This window comes from Notolepis coatsorum, assembly GCF_963971535.1.
Source record: "Notolepis coatsorum genome assembly, chromosome: 3".
Classification (NCBI taxonomy): Eukaryota; Metazoa; Chordata; class Actinopteri; order Aulopiformes; family Paralepididae; genus Notolepis; species Notolepis coatsorum.
In genome coordinates this window covers 14,329,842-14,352,499 of record NC_140167.1, presented here as the reverse complement: position 1 = coordinate 14,352,499, position 22,658 = coordinate 14,329,842, and the positions used below count along the sequence as shown (strand labels likewise).

General features: G+C 44.5%; 1 protein-coding gene across 1 annotated transcript in view; it reads right to left on the bottom strand.

The window, feature by feature from the left end:
* Positions 1-22,658, bottom strand: part of ganc (glucosidase, alpha; neutral C) — a 35,438-nt gene that overhangs the window by 4,638 nt on the left and 8,142 nt on the right. The window contains exons 6-23 of the mRNA XM_084310428.1: positions 22,105-22,126; positions 21,581-21,647; positions 19,100-19,196; positions 17,096-17,273; positions 16,544-16,688; positions 15,702-15,937; positions 15,311-15,443; positions 13,494-13,573; positions 10,112-10,255; positions 9,262-9,358; positions 8,289-8,390; positions 5,516-5,690; positions 4,343-4,417; positions 4,012-4,076; positions 3,773-3,849; positions 3,374-3,448; positions 2,054-2,167; positions 1,460-1,572 (exon numbers count right to left, since the gene is read on the bottom strand). Coding sequence (XP_084166554.1) covers positions 1,460-1,572; positions 2,054-2,167; positions 3,374-3,448; positions 3,773-3,849; positions 4,012-4,076; positions 4,343-4,417; positions 5,516-5,690; positions 8,289-8,390; positions 9,262-9,358; positions 10,112-10,255; positions 13,494-13,573; positions 15,311-15,443; positions 15,702-15,937; positions 16,544-16,688; positions 17,096-17,273; positions 19,100-19,196; positions 21,581-21,647; positions 22,105-22,126 — 1,995 coding nt within the window. The remainder of the gene's footprint in view (positions 1-1,459; positions 1,573-2,053; positions 2,168-3,373; positions 3,449-3,772; positions 3,850-4,011; positions 4,077-4,342; positions 4,418-5,515; positions 5,691-8,288; positions 8,391-9,261; positions 9,359-10,111; positions 10,256-13,493; positions 13,574-15,310; positions 15,444-15,701; positions 15,938-16,543; positions 16,689-17,095; positions 17,274-19,099; positions 19,197-21,580; positions 21,648-22,104; positions 22,127-22,658) is intronic.

The following is a 22,658-nucleotide window of genomic DNA, read 5'->3' as shown; positions in this document are numbered from 1 at the left end:
TGCGGCAGTGAAAGGGTTAAGGTCCTCAGAGTACAGACTGACCTTGGAAAGTCAGCCTTTTCTTTCACCGCCCCGGCTTCTTGGAATGACCTTCACCGCACGTTAAGAAAACACCCCACTATCATAATGGTCAAGTTTAAAAACATTATTACAACTCTTCCCTGCTTCAGTTCCTAACCGTTTTTAATTTGGATCTTTCTTTCTTTTTTTCCATCTGTGTTTTTGTCCTATTTAGCCTTTTTGTGTGTATTTTAATATGCCTGTAATCTCCACAGCATTGGCAATGAGGGAAACTTCAATGTCAACGTCTCCTGGAGAATGAAATAAAGCTTCTAAGTGGCCTGCAGTCCGAATCTGGCTGTTCACCTCACAGTGTTCTCCTCCTCGGGGAGGCGAGAGTGTGTTTAAAGGGTGGTGTTCTCCTCCTCGGGGAGGCGAGAGTGTGTCTAAAGGGTGGTGTTCTCCTCCTCGGGGAGGGGAGAGTGTGTCTAAAGGGTGGTGTTCTCCTCCTCGGGGAGGCGAGAGTGTGTCTAAAGGGTGGTGTTCTCCTGCTCGGGGAGGCGAGAGTGTGTCTAAAGGGTGGTGTTCTCCTCCTCGGGGAGGGGAGAGTGTGTCTAAAGGGTGGTGTTCTCCTCCTCGGGGAGGGGAGAGTGTGTCTAAAGGGTGGTGTTCTCCTCCTCAGGGAGGCGAGAGTGTGTCTAAAGGGTGGTGTTCTCCTCCTCTGGGAGGCGAGAGTGTGTCTAAAGGGTGGTGTTCTCCTCCTCGGGGAGGGGAGAGTGTGTCTAAAGGGTGGTGTTCTCCTCCTCTGGGAGGGGAGAGTGTGTCTAAAGGGTGGTGTTCTCCTCCTCGGGGAGGGGAGAGTGTGTCTAAAGGGTGGTGTTCTCCTCCTCTGGGAGGGGAGAGTGTGTCTAAAGGGTGGTGTTCTCCTCCTCGGGGAGGGGAGAGTGTGTCTAAAGGGTGGTGTTCTCCTCCTCGGGGAGGCGAGAGTGTGTCTAAAGGGTGGTGTTCTCCTCCTCGGGGAGGCGAGAGTGTGTCTAAAGGGTGGTGTTCTCCTCCTCTGGGAGGCGAGAGTGTGTCTAAAGGGTGGTGTTCTCCTCCTCTGGGAGGGGAGAGTGTGTCTAAAGGGTGGTGTTCTCCTCCTCGGGGAGGCGAGAGTGTGTCTAAAGGGTGGTGTTCTCCTCCTCGGGGAGGGGAGAGTGTGTCTAAAGGGTGGTGTTCTCCTCCTCTGGGAGGGGAGAGTGTGTCTAAAGGGTGGTGTTCTCCTCCTCGGGGAGGGGAGAGTGTGTCTAAAGGGTGGTGTTCTCCTCCTCGGGGAGGCGAGAGTGTGTCTAAAGGGTGGTGTTCTCCTCCTCGGGGAGGGGAGAGTGTGTCTAAAGGGTGGTGTTCTCCTCCTCGGGGAGGGGAGAGTGTGTCTAAAGGGTGGTGTTCTCCTCCTCGGGGAGGGGAGAGTGTGACTCACCGGCCCTGCAGGCGGCCTGCCAGCATGCTGAACCGGCTCAGGCAGAAGGCCCGTCTGTCGCGGTAACGGAAGGAGTGTCCGTCGTCCAGGTACAGCGTTCCACTAGCGCAGCCCTGAGAGAGAGAGAGAGAGAGAGAGAGAGAGAGAGAGAGAGAGAGAGAGAGAGAGAGAGATGGCCGTCATCATCTTGTTCATGAAAACATGTATTTTCATTTTAACCTTTTTTCGTGGACTTTGCTGCGTTGTACTGAGTACTGGGCCCATGTTTGTAGTGTCTTAGAATAGGCGCTGATCGTTTTGGAAGGTACAGTATAAGATCACTTTGACTCCTAGATCAGTGGCCCAGAGCCACAGTGAGGGAGAAGTGTTGGAACTGTTGGGGTGCTTACAGTCTCGGGCCACAGTGAGGGGGAGCGGTCGGCTTACATCAGAGTCTAGGGCCACAGTGAGGGAGAACGGTTGGCTTACATCAGAGTCTAGGGCCACAGTGAGGGAGAACGGTTGGCTTACATCAGAGTCTAGGGCCACAGTGAGGGAGAACGGTTGGCTTACATCAGAGTCGAGGGCCACAGTGAGGGAGAACGGTTGGCTTACATCAGAGTCCAGGGCCACAGTGAGGGAGAGGGGGAACCGTTGGAGCTCGGCTGTACAGGAGCCACATCCTGTCCTCCTGGGCACCACTGTGCCGCCTCGCTGGAACACAGGAACCTGGACACAGGAAACACAGTGGAAGGATAGGTATTGGTATTAAAAAGGGGGATCCATACGGAACACCTGCACAACACACAATGTGGAGTTGATCTGGAAATTACAGTTCTTTATTAATGCACCACAATCATTTATGTATAATTAGTTTTACTTATGTATAATCAGTTTGTCCCTCAGCGGGAGGAACAGTTAAGTTAAGATAAGTTAACTTATATACTTTAGTATACCTTTGGGGAAATGTGTACCAGGTGACCTTTTGGTGACTAAAAAAGGCACTTCCCGTGGTGGCATTTTGAAATGGAGACCGCCATCGCATTCGCCATAGAAAACGACCAATGGGACTGCCCCGTCTCTCTACATTTAAAAGTATGATCTCTGACCACTGCGTGTCGACTTGTAACTGTCTTTTTTATCTTACACGTTTATTCGTATTCATTGTGCCTATATGTATGAAATTGCTGATAAACTGTGTCTTTGTTTTTTGTCTTTGTAAGCTTGTCGTTGCTGTAAATGAAGGTAACCGTCTTAGAAGTTGAAATAAAGGTTTGAAATGAAATACATGCCAGTGCACATTTTCTCTCCATATCTTGGCGTGGGTCTCCCCTACATTTTGACACTGGTACCGTCTATCTACGACCCCGGGCGGAGGAGAAAATCAACCCGGAATGAGGCACGGCGCTGCCCTGAATGTAATGTACACAAGCAAACATGCCTTCACACACACTGTCAACAGCAGAACCCATTCTCCACACAGCCCCTGTTACCTGTCCCTGGTTGAAGAAATACAATGACAATAACAAACAAACACACGCACACACACACACACACACACACACACACACACACACACACACACACACACACACACACACACACACACACACACACACACACACACACACACACACACACACACACACACACACACACACACACACTGTCAACAGCAGAACCTATTCTCCACACAGCCCCTGTGACATGTCCCTGGTTGAGGAAATACAATGACAATAACAATGACAAACAAACACACACGCATGGACGCACACGCACACACACACACACACACACACACACACACACACACACACACACACACACACACACACACACACAGTCAGTTTGGATAGCTTAGCTATAATGGTTGCTTCTTTAAATGAATTGTTATGGCCATGTTACGGTGATCTTGGAAAACTACTAGCCACTAACCGTGTCCATGGTCACCGGAACACTCAGGGTCTGGCCTCCATTGTACGCCTTCGCAGAGTGAATGTCGTACCAGATCTGTGACAAACAAACACAACCAATTATATGATAATCACACCACAATACATATACTTGTATTACAAGGGTGTGCACATTAAACTTCACTGATGAACTGCTAAGTATTATAATCAATGATCAATCTATTATAATCAATAAATGTGGAAAGGCAAAAGTGCGCTTTTCATGTTGTGTTTTAATGTCAATTCTGTCTATAATTATGCCAATTATATGCTCATTTGACATCAATCATGTCAATTTTATGTCTACATTACTGCTGTGAAGCACTTTCGGCTGCAATTCTTGTATGAAAGATGCTATACAAATAAAGTTTATAGGATTTACCTCGCCAGAGGCAGGAAGTAAAACCTTGACCTCTTGGACACCCTGTTGAGTGACAGGACAGGCCAGCAACGCTTCTCCTGCATGGAATAATGGAGGTGAGGGAGGGAGCCGGAGTAAAACAAGTATTATGAAGTATTTATTGGTGGATTTATTACCAAATAAAATCATATTCAGGAAATGGTTGTGGGGGATTCATTATCAAACAAAACAATATTTAGCAAATGTGCAATATTCCTCACCGATCATATACTGGTCGTCCACAGAAAATGTGTTTGGTTCTTGTGGGAACTCCACCCACAGCGGTCTATACACAGTTAATATAACAACAACAACTCAGTTTGTATATTACTTGTCTTAACAATGTTAATAAATTACTTTGCCATATAAGAGGAACAATCATCAAGCCATCTATTTCAAATAACACACATATTAACATTACATAGTAGTAGTACACAAAACATGAGCACCAGTGACGCCTGACAACCACTGGTCTGGTACTAATGATATGGAATGACATGGGAACCAGGACTGCAGTACCATAAAGATACAGCAGAGGGCAGCAGCACTCACCTGAGAGGAGGCAGGGGCATGCCGGGGGTGTGCGCCTGGTAAAACAACGTGTACCAATAGGGCAGCAGGCAATACCTGAGATACACAGTAAGAACAATCTCTTAAATATAATCCTTTTTACCTATCTGTAGACACTATATATATATATCTGTACATATCCATTACCTAGTCTTACTAGTTACACTGCTGGCCAGTATAATAATAATAATAATAATAATAATAATAATAATAATAATAATAATAATAATAATAATAATAATAATAATAACTTTGTTTTGTATAGCGCCTTTCATAAAACCTAAGGTCGCTTTACATAGGGCGAAAACAACAATAACAAACATGGTAGACAGACACACAACATTAAATGTAGGAAGTTAGGGGTCAAAGGCCATGTTGAAGAGGTGGGGATTGAGGATTTTGTTTGAAGGAGTCCAGAGTTGGTGCGGTGCAGAGTTCTGCAGGGAGGGAGTTCCAGAGGGTGGGAGCTGCCACGCTGAAAGCTCTGTCCCCAAAGGTCCGCAGTCTGGTTCCGGGGGATGGAGAGCTGACCAGTGTCTGAGGATCGCAGGGACCGTGACTGAGTGTAGGGGTCGAGGAGGTCAGTGAGGTACTGAGGTGCCAGAGCATGGAGGGACTTGTAAGTGAGCAGGAGGGTTTTGTAGGTGATGCGGGATTTGATGGGGAGCCAGTGAAGGTGGATGAGGGTGGGGGTGATGTGCTGCCAGGTAGTAAGTATGACTTACTAACATTACCCGTATCACTGTAGATATTAATACTACAACTATGTACATACATCTATGTACGCTGGACACCTTCAAAACTGCTCAAAACACAGCTTTTCAGCAAGGCTTTTCCCCATTAGTTAGTTTAGATATTTAGATTAGGTTCATCATTATCCCTTACCTGCCCTCATCCCCCCCCTATTGCCCCCTTACCCTAGCCCTCTTGATTGTGAGTTTCCTGAAAGGCGCTATAGAAATTAGATTTATTATTATTATTATTATTATTATTATTATTATTATTATTATTATTATTATTATTATTATTGTATCATCTAATTAGCAATAGACTCATTAGTAGTAATTTATATATTTTACACCCAGTGTAATCACCAGTACATTGTATATTGCTGTTGCACTGTTGCCCGTGGGCCGCTGGCCGGCAGCACCGTACCTCTCCCGGATGGCGGCGCGGATGGCGGCGGTGACCTCCCCCCCGAACATCCAGGGTTCCCGCCGCTTGGCGTCCTTGCAGGAGTGGCCCCTGAAGAAAGGCTGGATGGCGGCCGCCTGGTACCAGCGCACCAGGAGCTCAGGCTCCGGGTCCTGGACGAACCCGCCCACGTCCGCTGCGAGACGATGGCACATGGTGGTGCATTTATACGGTGAATGGTAAATGGTTCCATTTAGTGATGCACGATATATCGGCCGCCGATATAATATCGGCCGATATGGCCGTTTTTTTACACATCGGTATCGGTCCGATATCAAGATAGGGCCGATATGGACAGATAAAAAAAATTAAAATAAAGATATTTTATTATTATTTTTTAATCTTTTTTTTTCTTGTTTTGGCCTTAAATAGTTTCAAAATATCAGTCATTTCTGAAAATAAGTTACAAAAGTTTAAAAAAAAGATCTTTTTGGAAAATAGCTCTTTATTTGATTATCAGCAGTGTTTTCTATACAGAGATATCGACATCGGTAAATATCGGTATCGGCCAGAACAGCAATATTAATATCGGTTATCGTTATCGGCCACAATTTTCACATCGGTGCATCACTAGTTCCATTTATATAGCTCTTTTATCCAAAGCGCTTTACAATTTATGTTCCTCACATTCACACACTGACGGCGGAGGCGACCACGCAAGGTGCCAACCTGGGAGCAGTTAGGGGTTAAGTGTCTTGCTCAAGGACACTTTGACACGCTGCCCGGGAGGAGCGAGAATCGAACCGGGAACCTCCGGATTACCAGACGGCTGCTCTCCCTCCCAAGCCACTGTTGCCCCACTATATAGTGCTTTTATCCAAAGTGCTTTGCAACTTATGCCTCACATTCACCCATTCACTCACACATTCACACACCAATGCCCGAGGTAACCATGCAAGGAGCCAACCTGCTCATCGGGAGCAGTTAGGGGTTCAGTGTCTCGTTCAAGGACACTTCGACACATTGCCGGAAGGAGCCGGAATCTAACCGGGAACCTTCTGATTACCAGGCGACCGCTTCCACCTCCTGAGCCACTGTGTTTGATTTATATCATATATTCAAGACCATCTGAACAACCTCATTGTGCCGTCGCTGATGACTGTAAGATGTTCCAGAACAAGCAACATGTGTTTTCATGGGAGCCTCGAAACAGAGAACCGTGTAATCTTTAAAGGGGAACTATTTTACTATTTCTTTCACTATTTGGGCACTTTTACACAATTCCTGTGAGTCTATGGAACACCTCTGTAATATATATATTTTTTTTATTCATTGTTTTGTATTTCTAATCAAGTCCTCAAAAACAGCATTTTTCTACCTCAAGATCTCGAGCCGTTTTGAGCTGATGTGGACTGGGGTGCAGGTGCTGGTGCCTGAGGAGCCACATTATCATGCAGCAGTGACTATATGACATCACATATAGGCACATTTTCAAACGACTCAGTTCAGTGAGGGTGAATATTGTGAGAGGAGAATTGGAAGAATGCGCCAATATGAGAATTTTGAGACATAGATCATATTAATATAAGTTCACATAGCTAGGAAACAATGCTAAACACTCAAAAAGGCCATTTATAAGATAGTTCCCCTTTAAGATTTCAGAGGAACATTGTTTTCAGACGTCATTATTTACAGATGTTGCAGCGTTGAATGCTTCATCTTATTATGTGCAGAGGGAGTAACACAGGGAGGACAGTAACACAGGGAGGACAGTAACACAGGGAGGACAGTAGGGCTGACCCCTATTAGTCGAATAGTCGACTAATCGATCGAAAGGAGCCGTAGTCGACTGCCAACCTCTTAGACGAATGCAAAAAAAAAATTAAAATCTCTTTTCTTTACATTTTTTGTATCACTCTTTCCAAAATAAAAGAGGCCTAGAAGCGTGGCTAACGCTAATGGCACGCATACCAGAGGCTAACTGCCTACGAAAACAGGCACAGAGGCACTGAAAGAGGATTTCACCCATCTAATGAACACACTAGACTAGACAAATATCAAGATGTATCCATCAGTGGAGTGGACCAATTGCATGCTTTCGCAGAGAACAAGAAGCCTTCCGTCCACTCCTTCAGACATTAAGCACCCACACAGCCCAAATGGAATGATAAAAAAAAATTATATATATATTATATATATTATACTTATTTTTTTCATTTAAATCTTTTTTCCATAGTCGACTATCGGCTAATTTTGGCGACTACAAGTCGACTGTACAAATCCTTAGTCGGGGACAGCCCCTAGAGGACAGTAACACAGGGAGGACAGTAACACAGTAAAAACTACCTAAAGCAGTTACTAGTAGTGAATTAATAGTAAACATTTATTCCTCAATAAACAATCAATTCCGGGCCAGGTGATACAGAAGACATTAATGATAATTGTGAAGACTTCAATATCAATAATGTTTAATTATGCCAAAATCAAGTAATCCAACGGATGTTCATCCCATTAACCTGCAAGCGCATCTAAAGTATGATATCAAAAGTCATATTTCATGATACTTCACGTTTTATATTTAAAATATGTTTTTTTATACTTAACAAGTATTTAAGTTAATGTTTCATCATGGTTATCAATCATTTATACAACGGAATTGTGTAATATGGTATGACATCAACTCTATTTTCATGATGATTATGATCCCTGAAAGACTGTGAACAATATTATCTCTTATCCATAGTCAACCTCTTCCACAGGTCAAGTCGACCATGTGGTATGTTGTACCACTCACCTCCACAGAAAGATATGCCCGTCAGACTGAGAGACAGGAGCATAGGGACGGACATCTTCAAGTACTCCCAGCTGGCTACATTGTCCCCCGTCCATACTGCTCCTGTCTCACCAAGCAGAACACATAAACACACTTCAGGACAATATAGAAACACCAAAAACACAATGTGGACTAAGGTATATCCAAAGGCATAATCTGTGGTTGCTCTATGGCGCCCTCTGTTGACTATACTGTCGCCGCACTACTGGCTTTGTTTACAATGTCATTCACTGAATTGGAATGAGTGGAATTGAGTGGACATTTTTCATTCTGAAATTAAATTGACTGTTTAATCATTTTAGGAAGTCTTCAAGAACATATTATGTGCATAAACTTTAGCTGGTCAGATACAGGACTGCAGCTTTAACTCATTGATGGCCACAAGCTCTCCCCATCTGCACTGACTAGCGCCAGCTTTTCTTGACCATTTTCACGATATTTCACGATCTTTGCTGAGCTATTGTATATTCTATATTATAGCTATGGAGACAATAGTATGGCTCATTTGACAGACAATTGACACATTACCACATCAAAGCAGGTGTAAAATGCCTAAGTTCTTTGTGTGTTGTGTTTGCTATTATGGGTAGTACCTATATGAAACAATCATTAGGCATTGGGCTGTGCTTTATAACACCCATTATTGGCACATCTTTCCAAAATAACAAAAAAGGGACAAGAACCAGTGATTTATTTTCACTCAAATGGAGGTTTGGTATTCAAATTCATGTATAATTTTTCAAATTCTAATGAAATTCCAATATTGAAATTCATTTTGACAGCCCTACTAAGGAGTTCGTTTTGGTGGCCTATCCTCTAACTCTTGGAGTCTTGATTTAAAAGGAGATCTATACTGAGAACAAGGTCTCATTCATAAGTGTGCCGTGTGTGCGAGGCCAAAAAAATAAAAAATATTAAATAAATAAAAACATACCAAATCTCTGTGACCCTGCGAAGAAGGAGCGGGACAGAACAAAGGGCCTCTCTGTGCCTCCCGAGCGCGTCGTCAACCCCTCCGCCGTGGCCATGTGCTGGAGGGAGAACAGGCTTCATTCACAAGGTGATCCTCACATTCATGGCATATTCAGGATCACTTCTAATGACTTCGTAGTATCGTCTGTATAGAGCAACATCGTATGGTACATGTTATGATCTTATAGACCAGCAGAACAGTGGCAGCAGTTTTCATCAATACCTGGTTTTACCCAAAGCGATTGTGAGATCTTAGAAAACGAAGTGACACCAAGACAGAGTCACAGGATGTTCTGAGTTCATTGAGTAGCAGAGTTTATAAGTCAGAATGGCGCTAGGTGGTAATCAACACAGGAAATTCAATGGACACGAATTCAGACACAACAGAAATAAGATAACCTGTCTCCTCGCCTACTAATTGTTAAAGGAACACGGCAACATTATGGGAAATGCACTTACCGTCTTCTCCAGAGTCAGACAGTGTCCTCTGTGTGTTCAGTAGAAAGCTATCCGGCTGCAAGCTAGCCTAGCTTAGCACAAATGAATGGAAGTGGTTACGGACCACTAGCCTAGCTTAAAACCCTGGGAGAGGTGTTTTCGGCCAACAGCTAGGCTAGTGGTCTGTATCTGCTTGCATTCATTTGTGCTAAGCTAGGCTAGCTTGCAGCCGGATAGCTTTCTACTGAACGCACAGAGAGGAAATTGGTCTTCTTGTCTAGATAGATAAGATATTTCTGTGTGAACTAAACTCTCACCTGGTAAAAGCCATACAGGTTGTGCAGTTCCCTGTGTTGCCAGAACTAAACTCTCACCTGGTAAAAGCCATACAGGTTGTGCAGTTCCCTGTGTTCCCAGCCCCCGTGATGCAGTGCGTCCTTGGGCAGCGTTTGCTCTGGTCCCCCAAACACAGACGGCTCGTTCATATCATTCCAAACAAACAAAGATGTCGTGGAGCCCTGAGTAAGACATACATACGAGACATTAAACTTAGGTCTCATGTGGGTCGTTGTGCTGTTACAGTACTTGCCAAATGGATTATATACTATTTTTACACAATGTCTATACTGTTCAGTAAACCGATGGTCTAGGTCTATACTGTTCAGTAAACCGATGGTCTAAGTCTAAACTGTTCAGTAAACGGATGATCCGAGAGTGTTCCGTGAGAGTTCTGACAATTATATTTATTTAACCTTTATTTAACCTTTATTATTATTATTTTTTAATTATCTTTTTCCCCCTTCTTTTTCTCCCCTCCCAATGTTAGTCGTTATGCCAATTCCCAATCCCCTTCCTGGTCGTTGCGCACTCTGTGTTATGGTTTGTAACCGACCCCAATCGCACAACACAAGACAGGTATGAGGGTAAGCCAAGAAACGGGCATTTATTGAAACAAAGGGAAACCGGCACTGTCCCTTTAAGGGAGAACACAAATACAGGAATATAACAAGAGGGGAAAAACTAGGTGCCTTTAAGAGGCGGGCAGGAAAAGGGAACACTAAGGGAAGGTTAATGAACGCTAGGGGAAACATTAAAGGAACGCTAGGGGAAGGTTAAAGGAACACTAGGGGAAGGTTAAAGGAACAGAGGAACTAGAGACTAGGAGAAGTCGGGACAAGGAGAGCTAGGGAACAGGAGAACTGGGGACTAGGAGAACTAGGGACAGAGGGGACTGAGGCCCGCGGAGGCGGGCTGGGGAACAGGGAGGAACTGGGGACAGAGACCCGCGGAGGCGGGCTGGGGACAGGGAGGAACTGGGGACTGGTGGGAAAACATCTGGGCCGCTCTGCAGAACAGAGGAGAGGGTTAATATTCAAAAGGGAACAAACAGAGCAGATGCAGAACAGTCCAAATAAACAAAGTAACAATATCTTCGTGTGACAAACACACAGGGGGAGATGTAATGTCCAAAAATACTATCTAAGTGAGAACTAAAGGAGGCATTACGCTGGGTGAGTGACATCACAATCAAAACTCACCCAGGCGTATGCGTAATGGTACAGGAACAGCAGCGGGACGGGGGCAAGAGGCACCACGCTGGGTGAGTGACATCACAATCAAAACTCACCCAGGCGTATGCGTAATGGTACAGGAAACAGCAGCGGGAACGGGGGCAAAAGGCATTACGCTGGGTGAGTGACATCACAATCAAAACTCACCCAGGCGTATGCGTAATGGTACAGGAAACAGCAGCGGGAACGGGGGCAAGAGGCATTACGCTGGGTGAGTGACATCACAATCAAAACTCACCCAGGCGTATGCGTAATGGTACAGGAAACAGCAGCGGGAACGGGGGCAAGAGGCATTACGCTGGGTGAGTGACATCACAATCAAAACTCACCCAGGCGTATGCGTAATGGTACAGGGACAGCAGCGGGGCGAGGGCATCGCCACCGGGTGGCTGGCTGTCCGAGCCGAGGAACAGAGTGCTGGAACAGCGGCGGTGGCGAGGGTGTCGTCCACCGGGTAGCCGACTGTCGGAGCCGAGGAACAGAGTGCTGGAACAGCGGCGGTGGCGAGGGTGTCGTCCACCGGGTAGCCGACTGTCGGAGCCGAGGAACAGAGTGCTGGAACAGCGGCGGTGGCGAGGGTGTCGTCCACCGGGTAGCCGCTGTCGGAGCCGAGGAACAGAGTGCTGGAACAGCGGCGGTGGCGAGGATGTCGTCCACCGGGTAGCCGCTGTCGGAGCCGAGGAACAGAGTGCTGGAACAGCGGCGGTGGCGAGGGTGTCGTCCACCGGGTAGCCGCTGTCGGAGCCGAGGAACAGAGTGCTGGAACAGCGGCGGTGGCGAGGATGTCGTCCACCGGGTAGCCGCTGTCGGAGCCGAGGAACAGAGTGCTGGAACAGCGGCGGTGGCGAGGGTGTCGTCCACCGGGTAGCCGCTGTCGGAGCCGAGGAACAGAGTGGCGCGCCACACCTTGGTGTGCGCGTCGGAACCGAGAGACGCATCGGGGTGCGTCTGCGAGGAGGAGTGTGCCAAGCACGAGGATCTTTGGAAAATGCGCGTTGGAGACTGGAGAGCGTGCCAAGCCCTTGAAGATGCGCGTTGCGCGCTGGTGACTGGAGAGCGTGCCAAGCCCTTGCAGATGCGCGTTGCGCGCTGGTGACTGGAGAGCGTGCCAAGCCCGAAGGTCTAGGAGATGCGCGTCTGCGCGCTGGTCGGGAGAGCGTGCCAAGCTCGAAGGTCTAGGAGATGCGCGTCTGCGCGCTGGTCGGGAGAGCGTGCCAAGCTCGAAGGTCTAGGAGATGCGCGTCTGCGCGCTGGTCGGGAGAGCGTGCCAAGCTCGAAGGTCTAGGAGATGCGCGTCTGCGCGCTGGTCGGGATGTGCGTCAGGACGAACAGCTGCGCGGGGGTCCGAAGTGGATCACTGGGATGCCTCCCGTGGAAGTCTAGGGAGCGCAGCCCAGTCTCCACTCTCAGGCAACGGCGACAGCAGACGAAGGCTGGAGCATACATCTCTACGCCGGAGAATCAATACAGCATAGGCAGAACAGAGGACCTCCCGAAAGAGTCTAGATGTTTGAGAATATGATACGGCATGTTTACAACACGACCCCACGCCGAAACGAGGGGAAGAGCCCTGGTATTTAAAGCCCACAGGGGAACTAATTAGCCTGCCACCACAGGTGCGAGAGGTAATTGATAATAGTCCAGGTGTGGCCACTGAGAGTAAACGAGAGTAAAGAACGAGAGGGTGGGGGCTAGAGAGAGTGAGTAGGGAATTCCTAACAGTAGGCTTAAAGAAGACAGAGAAAGTTGGTGAGCAGCGGACAAAACCTCACACTCTGCCCCCTACCGTCGGTCCGGGAGGGCGGAGACTATCACATGCTTCCTCCGACACATGTGTACTCAGCCCACCACTTCTTTTCACCTGGCAGTGCGGACTCTCACTGAGAGAGTGTAACGTGTGGACGGTCACACTACCTCTCTTAGATCCTTCCCTCGCTGTGCAGGCGCCCCGACCGAACTGTAGGAGCCGCTGTTTACAACAATCAGGACCCACCCACCGGCTTCCCTCCCGCTGACTCTGCCAATCGAGCCAGTATGACGGCCGGCCAAGCCGGAGGCAACGCTGACAGCTGGATTCGATACCAGTGTCTCTTGCTGCGCCACCCAGCCGCCTATTTAACCTTTATTTAAGCCATGCAGGGAACCCGCAAAGAAAACGGACTCCCGGTGTATTTTCTACGCTCACCTTGTACTTGTCCAGGGAGAAGAGTCTGGAGTACCACATCCGAGTGGCTGGACTGCAGAAGTCCAGGTAACCAGACTCACCTGTGTGTGGGACAGGTCAGTAAGAGTGGAACGAGCTTAAAAGGTAAAAAGGAGCAACGGGAATATTATACAGTTGTGGGGTCAGTTCACTTTCAGTTGGTTAATGGAAGCGGATATGGATCAGCTAGCTTGCAGTCGGATATCTTTCTACTGAACGCACAGAGTGGGAATTGGTATCTATCTTCTTGTCTGACTCTGGAGAAGATGGTAAGCGCATTTCCCATAATGTTGGTGTGTTCCTTTAACACAGTATCAACAAATTGATTTGGTGATTATTAGGGATGTCCCGATCCGATCACGTGATCGGGATCGGGGCCGATCACGTGATTTTCCGAAGATCGGGATCGACAAAAATATATATATATATCAGGATTTTTATTTTATTTTTTTCAACAAACATGACCATGTTCACGTCTTAAACTCATACTGAGGCCTTAGTTTTGGTTTTAAATTGCATATCATCATTCATTTATTTATTGTCACACAGAGCAGAAGAATTTTGCCAAAACAAATAGTATCCAGCTGCAGAACGGCAGACCAGCCACACTCTCAAACCCAAACGCATTTCCTTTGATTTAATTATACATCAAATTATTTATGTCAAGGATTGCAATGCCTCGCTTGAATGAAGTTAACTTTTCACCTGGATAACGTCAACATCTAGGGTGAATGTAATGTGAGAAATTGGGATTAAAAAATATATATATATATATATATATATATATATATATATATATATATATATATATATATATATATATATATATATATATATATATATAAAAATTTAAAAAATTTAAAATTAAATTTATCGGATCGGGAAAGATCGGTATCGGTAGATACTCAAAATCACATGATCGGGATCGGATCGGGAGCAAAAAAATGTGATTGGGACATCCCTAGTGATTATCCATTTTTCCTCTTCCTTTTGACCCCTAATGGGAAGTGACACAGCGCCTGATTGTGTAACGTTTGGGGTTTTGCTCTCCTCAGGGAGCAAAGCCCTAGCGTTACCTGAGGGTAATTACCTGTCTATCTGTCCTGATTGCATTCATTGGTACCTGGTGTGCCTAGTTAGGTTGGCTTTATATGCTCTTCCTGGTTACTATTCAGACTGTCAGTTAATCACAGAACCTACCCGTGAGTACACAGTTGTGAGTAAGTCTTATCGCTCCTTGCCATAGGATAAGTACGCTCGCTACTGTTCATTATTATCATGTCACTTTGATTGCCGTTTGCATTCACTGTTGAAAGTTTAGATTATTGTATTGTGTTTGTATACATCTCCGTTGTTTGACGTGTATGCCAAAGGACGTGTTTTTGGAGACGGTGTTCTCTCCCCTTTGCTTTGCCTGTTTTGTTATTCTGAGATGCAGATTCATCTCTCTTTTTGTTTACACGTCATCGTTCGCATGTGCTGTTCGTTACAACATTAAAGTAACGGTGCCTTGTTTGAAAATCAACACCTGTCCGTCATATCTGTTCTGTACTGCACCTGGGTCCAACACGTCATGTTCTGTACTGCACCTGGGTCCAACACGTCATATCTGTTCTGTACTGCACCTGGGTCCAACACACCTTCCAACTGTACTGTTCTGTACTGCACCTGGGTCCAAGACACCTTCCAACTCGTAACAGATTGTGGGGACGGAAAATCTGCTCAAGTTGAAAGTCACAGGACCCCAACATCCGGAATATGGTGAATTTACCAACATAGAATTATTACTCAATACCTACCGGGCCAGCATTGTCCCTTGTAGATCTCTCCCTGTCTGTCTTTGACTAAATGTCCTCCGTCCCAGGCCTCACGATAGAGCGACCATTCTGAGTCTGTATCCACCTTGATGTGGGGATCACTGATGACCACCAGCTGAATAACAGTGAGAGCATCAATTCAACAACTGCACAATAAACATTTATCAATTTACAATTATCAGGGACCACAAAATAAGGCTATGACTATACTGTCAGGCGTGGACAAATGTGGTTGTTCAGGTATCAAGCCAGCGCAAATAACGTGAAATATGTGTTAATACGTTTGGTTGGCCTTCAAAATAAAAGCGTTGATTCAAAACCTGTCCATCTCTGTACTTTTATTTTGAAGGCCAACAAAGAGATCCACTCTGACCTTCCTTCTCTTCTGCTCCAGGTGGCGCTGCAGGCCGAGCGGATCAGGGAAGTGGACGGGGTCCCAGGTGAAGTAGCGCTTCCCGTCCGTGTGCTCGATGTCCAGCCAGATGACGTCGTAGGGGATGCCGTGGCGATCGAACCCGGCGTCCACAGCCTTCACGTCAGCCTCGTCGTTATAGTTCCAGCGGCACTGGTGGTAGCCCAAGGAAAACAGAGGGGGCAGGGCTTGATATCCTGGGGGTGATGAAGACGCTTTCAGTCCAATTGATAGCATCTGTATATGATAACATATACAATAATGCTGTATATACAGTATATATAAATATTTATTCTTACCGTATATATTATATCCACATCTGTCCGTTATCCTTTTACATATCTGTAGATACTATATCATTATCTGTACATATCCCTTACCTACTCTTACTAGTTACGCTGCTGGCCAGTATGACTTACTACCATAGTGTCCTTATACCTGTATCACTGTACACATATTATATTACAACTCTGTACATGCATCTGATTAGCACTAGACTCGGTAGTACTAATTTATATATTTTATACCCAGTTTAATCACCTGTACATTGTATATTACTTGCATTTGAATGCCAAACTTCTTTTTGTTGTACTGTACTTGTGCTGCATTTAATCTAATCTAATCTAATTGCTAGGGAACAGCGTGAACCCAGGTTTACTTCCCGTCGGCTGTTGATATTAGCGCTTTTTGTTTATGTTTGGATTTATAATGCAATGTGTCCTTTATAATTTGATCTCTTTCGATACAGAGATAACATAAGATAATTAATTGATCCCCTTGGGGGAAATGGGGTGAACACAGACCTGTCAGCTCTGCGTACTGAGAGAAGATGTGGTGCGGAGTGGGTCCGAGCAGAACCATGCAGTCGATCACGCCGCTCTCTGACAGCCAGTGGACGTCTGTCTGAGGGGGGACCCGCCTCCTCTTCACACGGGGCGCTCCCTCGTCCTGTTGGGGGGGTGAAGCAAGAGACCGGAGGCTCGCTGGATTCGGGTCATATTACTGAGACACACGGGTTCATTCATTCATTCATTATTCTACTGCTGCTGCACTGTTTATTTTTTTTTAATTTTAAATCTTTCCCCCCCCCTCCTTTTTCCTCCGTTTTTCTCCCATCCCAATGTTAGTCGTTATGCCAATTCCCAATCCCCTTCCTGGTCGCTGCTCACCTACCCCCCACCAGTCGGTCTGGGAGAGTGGAGGCTATCACGTGCTTCCTCCGACACATGTGTAGCCAATCAACCGCTTCTTTTTCACCTGGCAGCGCGGACTCTCACTGAGAGGGTGTAACGTGTGGAAGGATCACACTACCCCCCCCTTAGATCTACTACTGTACCTGCTGTTCATGACTGTACCTGCTGTTCACTGTAGCGGATGTTCACCAACGTCTCCGATGCGTTGAGCCAGAACAGGCCCAGGGTTCTGTCAGGCTTATGGGCCAGTAGCAGGGGTACTGACCCGTACAGGCCCAGGCGGCTGTACAGGTCATAGGCAAACACGTCCAGGTTATACAACCGATACGGTTCGCCATCCCTGGGAAAAGGAAATGTAATTAAATAATTAGCAAAGAACAATGCAACGCGTTTGAATGTGGCCACCAGTGATGTCATCGGGGACACTGACTGAATCCTTGTGTTGTGTTAATTACAGCTCCATGAAATGATAAAGTAGCAGTCCTTATACGATGACGTATTACTATTATCTACATCATTTCATTGAGCTTTAATAGCCTTAATAAACGCAACACAAGGATTCAATGTCCCAGATGACATCACTGGTGGCCACATTCAAACTAATTTACTCTCAATAACTGTCAAAGCAAATAAATGTGTGCAACACTGTTTAGAGTTTTTGAATGTGTGTGAGATTATGTGCAAAATAAATCAGCATTGTTTTTTGGTGAAGTGCCCCTTTAAGATGATGAGGCTAACATGGCAGCAGTGGGTGCAACAGCTCAGGCCTCACTTGCGTTGTTTCATATACTGTACAATGTATGTACCATGTTATTATTAAAGAGGTTTTACTATTATAATGGTATAATATGAATGAATGAATGAAGTTTATTTACGGTCTTGTTTACAGACAAACCAAACACACCTGTGTGGACTTGCAAAAAAAATAAAAAATTTGAAAATCACAAATGTACATATTCAAGGCACACACACAAAATCCAAAATCAACGACCTAAAAAGGGAATAGGCTGAAGCACATGCTTATTTTTGCCTATCCTTTACAAATTCTTAAAAACGAAAAATATTTTAATATAAGAAAGAAAAACTTTAAATATGCTGCAAGATATAATTTTTTTTAAAGAATTTTCTTTTTTTTTTAAATCTCCCCTGAGAAGTACACAACTTCAACCCGTCACTAAGGCTATTCCATAATTTAACTCCCAAAATTGAAACACATCTAGCTTTTACATTAGTTCTTACCTTTTTACATGTTTTAAGAATACACAACCATCTTAAATTATACTTTCCTTCTCTTGGTTGAAAGAAACATTGAATACAAACTGGTAGGCTTTTACTCTTAGCACGAAAAATGATTTCCAAGGTTTTTATGTACACCATATCTACACATTTTAATGTGCAGGACTTTATGAATAATGGATTTGTCGATTCAAGGTAACTAGCTTTGTTTATTATTCTAATAGCTCTTTTCTGTAGTTTAATAATAGGATCTATATTTGTTTTATAAACATTCCCCCAGACCTCAACACAATGACATGTATGGCACAACAAGTGAAAAAAAGTACCTTGTTATCTTATCGAAGCTGTATCTATCTAATGTACCCGCATTTCACTGTATGCCCTGGTATGTATGTGACAAATAAACCTCTTGATCTGATCATCTAAAATTACATTTTCCTTACACTTCCCTCTCTCTGTTATGTAAGTTTTTCAAGGGACCCATCTAAAACCCGCCCTCTTTTCCTAATCCTCCAATCACAACACAATGGCTTAACCTCTGGAACCAACAGTTGCGATTGGAGCAATCAAGAAAAGTAGGCGTGGTTTGAGATCAATCAAGGCACGTCTGAAGCACAACATGCTTGTAGAAAGCGTGATTTTTTTCCGTAGCCTATGTGTGCGAAGACGCTCTCTGATTGGCTAGCCGCGTACAGCGAAGACCCTCTCTGATTGGTTTAGCGCCGAAGGGTCTCTTCTGCCTTGTACATAATATATTCTCTGCTTCAAAGTGGTTATGCTTTGGCCCTCTTTCGAAGTGGGTTATGCTTAGAGTTAGGGTTAGGGTTAGGCGGAAGAGACCCTTCGGCGCTAAACCAATCAGAGAGGGTCTTCGCACACATAGGCTACAGAAAAAAAATCACGCTTGTAGAAACGGATGCTTGCTCCCACCTGGTGTCCTTGAGCTGCAGCCTGTCGGCGTGCTCTGGGAGACCGTACACGTGGCTGAAACCGTGGAGACTGAGGTCAGCCCCGACACTGCTGGGACCTGCGTGGGGAGAGAGAAGTGTGGAGGTTGTCCTCTAAGGTTTCTGTTCACACCTCCACCTCCTCCTTTCCAGAAAGCTTAAAAGAACACGCCAACATTTTGGGAAATTAGCTTATTGTCTTTTCCAGAGAGAGACAAGAAGATAGATACCAGTTTTTCTCTCTCTCTGTGCGTTCAGTAGAAAGCTATCTGGCTGCATGTTATCCTAGCTTAGCACAATGAATGGAAGCGGACATGACCGGTTAGCCATCGGGAAAGGTGTTAGTTGGACAATGCCTAGGCTAACCGGTCATGTCCGCTTCCATTAATTGTGCTAAGCTAGGCTAACATGCAGCCAGATAGCTTTCTACTGAACGCACAGAGAAGAAACTGGTATCTATCTTCTTGTCTCTCTCTGGAGAAGACAATACGCTAATTTCCCAAAATGTTGGCGTGTTCCTTTAAGAGCAAGCTCACCGAATTGAGAGGGATCTTGACTTCTCAATGACCAGAGAGACAAGACCTTCATACAACTCCTAGACCTGAATTTGTATTTGACTGGCAATGCTTTAACAATAAAAATCAATGTTGTGGAAAATGATTTTACCAGGTCCAGTGAGCTTACAGAGCTTACGATACAGAGGGCGGAATCTGCGAAGTGAGCCCTGAGCCCCAGGATGCTTTCAGTCTTATAGTAAAATAAATCAATGTTTTGCATACAGGAAGAAAAGTCAGGTAGTTCTCATAACAGCGTGGGGTGAACACTGATAAGCTGCATCCGGCCCCAGCAGAACAGATTTTGTTATGAGAAAATGGTCGTTAGAGTTTTTCCAGACAAAACATGCTCTCTGTATGCTAGAAAATGTATGCCTATAAGCTAAAATGGAGTAATGTAATATTACACTAGGAATGTAAGAGGGTGAACATATGATTTTCCCATAATATCAACCATGAAGATCTGACCACATGCATAATTGACCTCTAAAAATAAATCTTGTTAACACGTTTGAAGTGCACTGCCTATGAACTGATTACAAGTGCATCATATGTATATATACCGTATACATATCTATCAGCATCTGTCTGTACATACCTGCACATAATCCTTTTGCATATCTGTAGATACTATATCTATACATATCCATTACCTACTCTTACTAGTTACGCTGCTGGCCAGTACCACTTACTACTACCATAGGTACCATATACCTGTATCACTGTACATATTAATATCACAACTCTGTACATACATCTGATTCACACTGCACTCAGTACAGTAGTACTAATTTGTATATTTTAAACCCAGTTTAATCACCTGTACATTGTATATTACTATTGCACTTTACTGTTACATTTGCACTCTGGTTGGATGCCAAACTTCTTTTCGTTCTACTGTAGATTAGATTAGATTAGATTAGATTAAAATGTATTTATACATCACAAATACAGTACAACAAAAAGAAGTTTGGCATCCAACCAGAGCGCAAATGTAACAGTAAAAGTGCAGCAGCTATATACAATGTACAGGTGATTAAACTGGGTACACAATATATAAATTAGTACTACTGAGTGTAGTGCTAATCAGTACCATACTTGTGCTGTATAATGAGAATACATTTGAATCTAATCTAATCTAATATGCACTACTGGTGAAGAAGAACAGTATTCTTTCATTACATCAGAATGATATGATGCAGATATGTGTGCGGGAGAAGAACGCTCTGCAAGGCCATAAAAAGAACAAGGTCACAAGCCCTGCCTTCCTTTGCACAATAAAGCTGATTGTTTTAACGTGTGAATGGAGATAGTGGGCAATTCCTCTGTTTATATCTTATACCTTATTGGTCTACAAAGCCCTTAATGGTAAGGCCCCTGCTTACCTAGCAGACCTCCTCACCCCCTATACCAACGTCAGGGTCCTCAGATCGTCTGACAAGGGTCTCTTAACTACCGTAGGTCTAATTTCAAGTCTAGGGGGGGACGTGCTTTTGTGGTCGCAGCCCCTGACCTCTGGAACAGCATCCCCTTGTCCATTAAATCTGCCCGCTCCATCGAGTCTTTTAAATCGAAACTCAAAACCCACCTATATCGCCTGGCCTTCCCTGACTCACTTTGACTCTTGCCTTGCTTGTTGACATGTTGTTCTGTTTTCCTTTGTCTATCCGTTGGTTGTTTTTTCTGTTTATTCTATACTTTTCTTTGTTCTTAGCTATGTGAAGCACTTTGGTTGACAAGCGTTGTGTCTAAATGTGCTATATAAATTAATTTGATTGATTGATTGATTGATTGAACTACAGAGAACTCGGATTAGAATGGGTGGGAGATGTTTATGGCTGACATCATATTTATCAGCATCACTGGGGAATAAAGATAGTCTTTTACTGTATTTAATAGGTGATACGAACCATTGGCTTTGACATCCACAAACTGTCTGAACGACTCTTCCCATAAACCTGAGTGGTCTTCCGGACGCTGTGAATAACCAGTGGAACGAAGCAGAAATGAGGATAGGTGTTTACTTTTTAAAGGAACACGCCCACATTATTGGAAATGTGCTTACCGTCTTCTCCGGGGTCAGACAAGAACATGGATACAAATGTCCTCTCTGTGCGTTCAGTAGAAAGCTTTCCGGCTGCAAGCTAGCAGATCAGCTAGCCTAGTTGTTGGCCAAACACACCTCTCCCGGAGTCTTAAGCTAGGCTAGCGGTCCGTATCCACTTCCATTCATTTGTGCTAAGCTTGGCTAGCTTGCATACAGATAGCTTTCTACTGAACGCACAGAGAGGAAATTTGTATCTATCTTCTTGTCTGACTCTGTAGAAGACGGTAAGTGCATTTCCCATAATGTTGGCATGTTCCTTTAAGCTAAGAGCAATATGAAGCTTGCAGTGTTGGACAGTGTAAACTAATGGACTGGTTATTCACTTACCTCACTGTCACAAGATCTGTCTCTGAGAGAAAAACACACACAATACATGGAAGGTTAGTCTATAGTTTATTTTTTCTGTTGACATCTGTAAATATCTGTCAAAGTGAAAAGATTTGCGAGGATATTTTCTATTATTATTATTATTATTTTGTATTATTCATTTATAATTAAATGTTATTCTATTGTATTTCTAATCTCTTTTCTATGTTTATCATTGTAATACTCAGTGCTGCTGACAACAATGTAATTTCCCCCATAGGCAGAAATAAAGGTTTGATTGATTGATTGAAAACTTTATTAACAGATTGCAGAATGGGTACAATACAGTACAGCTCAATACACACAATTGTTAAGGGGATGCAGACCAGAGAAAGACTTTCGTCTTGTTTACACCAGGGTCCCCCATTTTCAATTCATCAGGACATATATGACATACATGACATACAGATAGTCAGTACTGCTACATCTATACATTTATGACATACCAGATTTGCAAATACAGTACTGTTTGTGATACAGAAGGAGTCAAGAAAAGGGAGTATATACATTTGACG